Source organism: Amblyomma americanum, chromosome 1 (genome assembly GCF_052857255.1).
Source record: "Amblyomma americanum isolate KBUSLIRL-KWMA chromosome 1, ASM5285725v1, whole genome shotgun sequence".
In the NCBI taxonomy this organism is placed as follows: domain Eukaryota; kingdom Metazoa; phylum Arthropoda; class Arachnida; order Ixodida; family Ixodidae; genus Amblyomma; species Amblyomma americanum.
Genome location: NC_135497.1, coordinates 154198754 through 154206218, shown reverse-complemented (window position 1 = coordinate 154206218; position 7465 = coordinate 154198754). Strand labels below are relative to the sequence as shown.

The 7465-nt window shown below is 51.9% G+C and overlaps 1 protein-coding gene across 1 annotated transcript in view; it reads left to right on the top strand.

Moving 5' to 3' along the window:
• Positions 1–6878, top strand: part of LOC144114329 (uncharacterized) — a 9208-nt gene extending 2330 nt beyond the window's left edge. The window contains exon 4 of the mRNA XM_077647981.1: positions 6653–6878. Within this exon, the coding sequence (XP_077504107.1) occupies positions 6653–6878 (226 nt within the window). The remainder of the gene's footprint in view (positions 1–6652) is intronic.
• The last annotated feature ends 587 nt before the right edge of the window (positions 6879–7465 follow it).

The following is a 7465-nucleotide window of genomic DNA, read 5'->3' as shown; positions in this document are numbered from 1 at the left end:
GGACGGAAAGCCTGTTACCAGGTTTAAACCGAAGAGAAGGGGATGGCTGATGAAAAGAACAACCATTCAGGTGAAGAAGACAAAAAGGAGGATAGAGGTGACGGGGCAGATAAGATAAAGAGCAGAAAAACAAACTAAAATAAAAACAATGCAAAGACAGTAAAGAGGATCAAGAAACGCGAGATCAAAACAACGGAGTAATAAAAAAGCGTATCATAGGAATAACATTGGAAGAAGTACGGAAAGGTGAGCAAGTTGGTTACTACTATCCATGGTAAAACAGCGCGCAAAAACACGAGGACGGAACAAACACGACGACATCCATGGTAAAACAGCGCGCAAAAACACGAGGACGGAACAAACACGACGACACGAGCGCTCTGTCGAAGGCCGCCACCAACCCGCCGAGCTGACGGCTTTTAGCCGCTTCCTGCGATGAAAGCTGCGTTGAAACCCCGTTTACTTGTTGCTAGCTTTTAGGGCCTCATTGCTTCAATTAGCCTATACTGGTAAAATATTCTCCAGACTGTTTTGCTAGCCTAATTCTCGAACGTTAGTATAAAGAACACTCTAGCAAGCCCTGACAAACCATTCCTGTATTGATAACATAGTTCATTACCCCCTACACATGTTCGATTTCGTTCACATTGGCCAGAATAATGTGACTGCAGTGCGCGCAGCGCTTTAATAGTAGCTTGCTATATTCGTATAAATATGTTTTGGTGCTGTACGCGTGGTGTTTCGCTGTAAAAATGTGGAATTGCGCAAAGTAATTCAACTGACTTCTAACTTTTGCCACCGCTTGCGAGATCGCGTGTTTGTTCTGCGCTAATAGTCAAGCAAAGCAACGCGCAAGCAAGCAGACGACAGACGACTTTCACCGCACTTTCGGCATCTCCTTCGGACTCCGCCACCGCCGTTCCTTTTTTTTTTTTTTTTTTCCACGCGGGAGAAACGCGGGAGAAGCGAGCACCCGGCCTAACTGGTTTGCCGGTCTCCGGCGGCTCTTTCAATTAGAACACCGCGCCGCTCCGTTGCTGCCACGGTTTTCGCCTCCGTCGCCGCCGCTCCGTAGAGGAGGCCGGCTGTTAGAATGTGGCCTTAGAGTCCTAGGATACTTTCTCCAGACGTACGGACGTAACACAACCACTATCAAGGAGCTTAGTACCTATATGTCGCCCAGGTCATAGGTATCTTTAGGCGGATCTCCCTCAGAAACAAAGGCCTGCGAGAGCATTGTCTCCTGAGATTAGTACAAGCATTTATACTGAGTAGGGTTGCATACGCGACTCCATTTCTGAATCTTAGTCAGCAAGAGGAGGAGAAAATAGACAGTGCGAAATGCATGCAAAACAGCTCTCGGCATCCCACCGAACCCCTCAACGGAGAAACTGCTAAGTATGGCAGTCCACAATACCTGTGCGGCGATCAGCAGGGCAGTAAGGGAAGCGCAAATTTGGAGGCTTAGCTCGTCAATAGCAGGCAGGCAGATCCTCAATGACCTTGGGGACAGCGATAGGAAACCCCCGTATACACTGCAGAGCTAATCCCCTTGGACATACGGAAGCATCTCAAAATTGCCAGTATACCTAAGAACATGCACCCGGAGCATGATAAAGAAAGGAGAAGACATAGAGTTCGAACAATAATGACAATCTTGCCCGGGACTCGCCAGGTAACACAGCCTTCTGCGACGCAGCCTGTGGGTCCGATGGCGCCTCCGTCATCGCCGCCGTTGATGGGAATGGGGAGAAAGTGACTGTAGCATCGATTAACACCAGGAATGCGTTAGTGGCAGAGGAGGCTGCTATTGCCCTAGCGTGCGCCAGTACCAACGCCGAGATCATCTTGTCTGACAGTATGGCAACTGTTCACAACATTTGTAAGGGGGGAGGTCTCCAGTCAAGCCACCAAATTACTAAGAAGATACCCCTCAAGCAGAGAGGTCTCCCTCATAGGGGTTCCTGCTCATGAGGGCATTCGGGGGAATGAGGCTGCTCACAGCCTCGCTCGAGAATTATACATCCGAGCTGCTCTGGAAGTACCCCTGAGTGGGAATATAGGGGTTCCTGCTCATGAGGGCATTCGGGGGAATGAGGCTGCTCACAGCCTCGCTCGAGAATTATACATCCGAGCTGCTCTGGAAGTACCCCTGAGTGGGAATAAAGACCCCCGCATGACGTATAAAGGAATAACCGAAACACCTAGACTGGATAGGAGAGCACTCTAACTTCCGGATAGGTGACTCACTCCAAAGCAGCGCAGGGCCTGGAGGAGGCTTCAGGTCCAAAGATTCTTCCCGTATACTCAATACTATACACGATGAAGACACTGGCGAGCCTGCGCTCTGCAGTGGCTGCCACAGAATGACTTCGCGAAATCACTTAATCTGGGAGTGTCCCGATTCTCCTGGGGTTAAATCACAAAGCATCCCAGATCTTGCCAACGGGGAAGAGCTGATCCGGAGCCACGACCCGGATCAGCAAAGGCTCCTCATCCGTCAGGCGGAGACAGACAGCTCACTACAAGACTCTCTCCGCGGTCTCCGGTGCTGAGCGCCTGCTGGGAGGCACCCCCCTCCTTCCTGATTGCTGCGCCCCGACCGTGAGGCCCCATGATGACGGAAATAAAGTTCATTCATTCATTCCTTCACAAGGAGTCGGTGTCGATCGAGGGCGCCTTCTCTGCCGAGGAGTATCATGCAATACCGGCCACGGTCGGGCTCGAGTAGCGGCGGCGACGCGCGCTTTGTACGGCCTGCGCACTGGTGATGTTTCCTGTCTGCCTCCGCTGCGCTATCGTGGCGCTTCAACCCTACCGCTCCTTAGGGTGCCTCGAGAGCGGGCATCGAGGCACCTTAACCGCACCTCAGCCGGCGGACTGGCCGCTCGCATGTGAATTAAATGCTGCGTCGCGTTGGCGCTTTCGCTCGCTGATCGCGTTTTCGAAGCGCTAGCTGCAAACTGTTTTGAATATATTCAGGCTATAATATAGTATATACTCAATAAGCAGGCCTGCACATGGCTTGCACATTTATGTATTCGAGTTGCATAGTATTTATGACCAAAGGTGATGTGAATTTGTACGTACTATATAGTAATAAATTATGCCGCATATCTCAACCATGTATTGCTTTGTATGGTCGCAACAGATCGTGGCCACTATTCACAAAGGGTGTGCACTAGCCCCCGTTCGACTGCTAATTGAAGCTAGCTGGCAGAGCGAGATGCAACCATGAACACGACACAAAAAAGATGAAAATTAGCTCTGTTATACAGGTATTTTCAACTAAGAGACTGCGAGATAGAACAAACACGCCATCCCAACTGTTGTAACTTCGCCTGCATTTGAGCAAACTTGGTTTAAAGCTAACTGCTTATTTCACTCCTAATTAAACTTAACTCCTAAGAATGCACTCCTACTTAATTCCAACTTAAATTACTAATTAAACTACTGCCATCTGGTTTTGGGAACAGCGTCAGAAATAAACCTCAATAAATTATTTGTTTTACAGAAAAAGGCAATAACGCACGTAGCTGCAATCAGTTCCACAGCCCACACCCGTCCTTCCTTGAATATAAAATGATCTTAGTTAACATTATGCACGAATATCCATGTCCAACATTCTCGAACAAAAATTTTGAATATTGTAAAACGGCAAGGTACTAATTTATGTAAATTTTGAAGGTAATGAAATATTTGAAGGCGGTGTTTAACAAATTTCGAGAAAGTACGGAAATTTAGACTGCTTTTGTGTAGTCTCGTCGGGATTTAGAAAAAAAAAACTGTAAACATTCAGTATCGCGTTTAGGTAATCGCTGATTTAACCGAATAGGCTTAAAATGGACTGCAAACAATATACGAGGAGGAGAAAGAAATTTCGAGTTCGGTAAAATCCTTGGTGGTTTATAGCATACACCTATACATGCATTTTACGTGCCAGTCTCACCTGCGCCACATATCCAACTTGAATTCATTGCTTCCTACCGCATTCATTGTTAATACCTTCCGACGCCGTATACATTTTGAGAAAGATCGTACATGTGATTCAGCTGGAGAGGAACCTAAAATTTCGCAGTGATGAGTTTCCATCTACCAATTATCGCGTCTCGTCTTACATCCACTCCGCCATGGACCACCACCATCTGCAGTACGCTTTCATTGAGATTGCGCGACAAGTGATAGCCGTGCGAAATAAATTTACCAGAGTGCGAACCGTGGGTTTAACCAATTCATCCCTGAAATATCTACACTATACCTGTTTTCTTTTCTGAAACTTCAACGTGACGTCACTGACCTGACATCATGAGCCGATGGAATTCGTCCGCTTTAAGAAATTATTTGCGGGCCGATATGCTGCACCAAATACGTTATGTAGCGAAATTAATGTTTTGCTTAGGCATCTGTCGGTACTATTTGAAGGTATCGACGCAAAATACTGTTTTGAAAGGTGATATACGTTATGGCTCACTAAGAGCCCAGGATTTCTACCGATTTGAGCGAACAACCACCTATATTCTTGCGTGCATAGTTCCAGAGCTTGTTTACTTTGGCTGGAACCATCACCCGTGGTTAGCCGCTACTGAGTAGGCCCAACAAGTGATTACCACGAGACAAAATTGATCACGGTATAAATCGTGCATTGATCCCCGCAATACCTGCCCTATAGTCGTTTTGATTCTTGAAATGGGAGGGTGATTTCTCGCTAATTTTTCACAACCTGTGCTATTTGAACAGTTATCCTCTGTAGTTCTATCTCCATAACGTACATGCCTGTGTTGTTCCTATGTTTTTTTTTTTTTCCGAGGCGCCGATGGTAGTCAATCAGCGCTCGGAAGTGCGCGCCACCAGCCGCCACAGACGACTCGCATAGACGAGCCCCCATTGTCCGCGCGCTCAATGCGGAGGCCGTACGAAAGAGCGCGCGCTCCCGTCGAGAGCTTCGGGACCGGCCGTGTACCCGCGCGGGACGGTCACACCCAACTCTCCTCCTCAGCCAATGCTGCCTTTCTCAAAGCGCCAAAGACCCCATCTTCCTCCGGCGCACCCGGCGCATCCGACAGGCCCCGCCCACCGGTCTCCCTCGCCGGACCAATGGGAACGGGCGCTCTCGGGCCGCGTCGTCTGCTCGCCGAGCGACGACTGTTTTTCGTCCCGGCGGCCGGCGTCTCTCACCCAGGCCCTTCTCGCCCGTCGGCGTTCTCCGAGGCCCTCGCTTTCACTACGCGCGCCCTACTTCGGCCCGCTACCACGGATTACTCAACCGTCATCCAAGGAAACCTTGCTGCGCCTCATATTCTGTGGTGGTCCTACAGCAGCTCAACTCCTGCGCCCCTGCACTGCAGCCGTTTACCCAGCAGACTTTCCCACCTCCTTCGAACGGATTACCACTATGGGGTGTACGCGTGTGTCTGCTGCTCGGACATCTCCCTGTGGACTCTGGACGAACGGTGACTTTTTCGCACGCACCTCGTGTGCCTGCTTCCCCCTGCATCGATGGCAACATTGGGAGTCGGGGCTCCCTAATGCCAGATTCCCCGCGCGCCATTTTGGCCCGCTCTTTTTCTCCTGCCTTCATGGCACTCCGTGGCGAGTAATTTCTACTTCGCCTATCCGCGCGCCTCTCCGGCCCGCTTTTCTCCCTTGCGCGCTACTTGTCAGCGCCTATTGCGCTTTTCCCCGCATTCCACATTCACGGCTTCTCGCTTGAGTCGCCGTCCTTTTCTAATCTCCACTCTGCCCCTATGCGGCTATCGCGTGCGGGCAGTCCGCTATTCGGCGCATTTTCCGGGGGTTCTCGTTGTTGCGCGTGCGCCCGGGGGTTGGCCGCAGTCGACGGAGCACACGGGGTGCGTGCTCGCGTACTTCGCTATCTAAGGGCGGTATAGTCTGCGTTGTCGTGGTCACGACGGCACTCCCCCGGACTCATCCGCTTCTGCCGCCACCGCTACGCTCCATCGGGCGCCTCGCTCCACTTGCCCTCCCGGTCCGTTCGCCGCGCTGCGTTTCTGTTCGCGCGGTTTTTTCGCCCGGGGCAGTCCGCCCTCTAAGGCATTCTCCTGCCTTGGGCCGACTTTCCGTCTCTTTACGAGCATTCTATGCCAGCAGCCGCTTCGCGGCATCCTATTTCTTCCATTGCGCGCAAATTCCTTGCCCGCCATCCGCTTATGCGGTAATCTTAACGCGAGGTGGGTGCTTGCACGACACCTTGCGCTAATTAGTGCTTTTGGCGCCGCTCTTTGCCATGCTCCTTTCGCGTACCGCCGCTTTCCAGACCCGCTTCCCCCTCTGCTCTCTCTTTTCTCCCCCCTCCCCGCGCAGCCCAGTTGCGGTGTTCCCTTGCACAAGGAGGCAATTACCGGGCTGCGCTCCCCCCCCCCCCCCCCTTTTCCCCCTAGTCCCCGTATAAGAGTTCCCCCCTCCCTCTAAATAACCACTTTAACGAAGAGTGCTCCGCTTCACGCTGGCCCTGTCGCCCGTTTCTCAGCGCTCGAAGAAGAAGCAGCTCATTGCCACCGCACCGAAGCTGTCTTATGTAGACCAATCGGTGCTAAAGCCAACTTCCTGGCTGCGACCAAAGACGCTATAGCAGCAGAGCTCTCTAAACTCCTAGAAGTTCAGGCTGTGCCTGTCAACCATCTCCGCAATGTAGTATAGCAGTGGACACATCCACCGGAACCGACTTGCTCCCGCTCCTGGAAGTTCAAACCATTTGCGGCATTCCCCCGCCTGAGGAAGTCGCGCGGATCGATGCGCGCCTGCCTACCGCGTCCAGTCCAGAGCGGGAAATGCGGAGTGCTCGGGCACGCAACGGCGTCGTGCACATCAATTGCCCGCTGTTTACGATGCGGTGCCAGTCACACCACCAAGGAGTGTGAAGCAGTCAGGGCTCGTTGCATTAACTGTGGCGGTCCTCATGCCTCAAATGAGCACCGGTGCCCGCGGTGGTAAGAGGAGCGCAAGGTGGCGACACTCTTGGTGCAAGCCAGGAACCCCATCTCCCGCCGTGGAGCAAACTGCGCTTAGTTCGTGAGGCCAAGCCACCGGCTGCTGCCGCTCCACGTGCTGGCACGAGCCAACCACTACAGCAACAGAGGAATGCACCTCATCCTGCACAGAAGAAGGTCACCGAGTTCCCGGGTTCGAACCCGACCGCGGCGGCTGCGTTTTTATGGAGGAAAAACGCTAAGGCGCCCGTGTGCTGTGCGATGTCAGTGCACGTTAAAGATCCCCAGGTGGTCGAAATTATTCCGGAGCCCTCCACTACGGCACCTCTCTCTTCCTTTCTTCTTTCACCCCCTCCTTTATTCCTTCCCTTACGGCGCGGTTCAGGTGTCCAGCGATATATGAGACAGATACTGCGCCATTTCCTTTCCCCCAAAACCAATTATTATTATTATCACCTTCAGTGAAGTCCCGTTGGGAAACCCTCCCTCAGCCGCTGAGCCGCGTAACAACGCCCCCA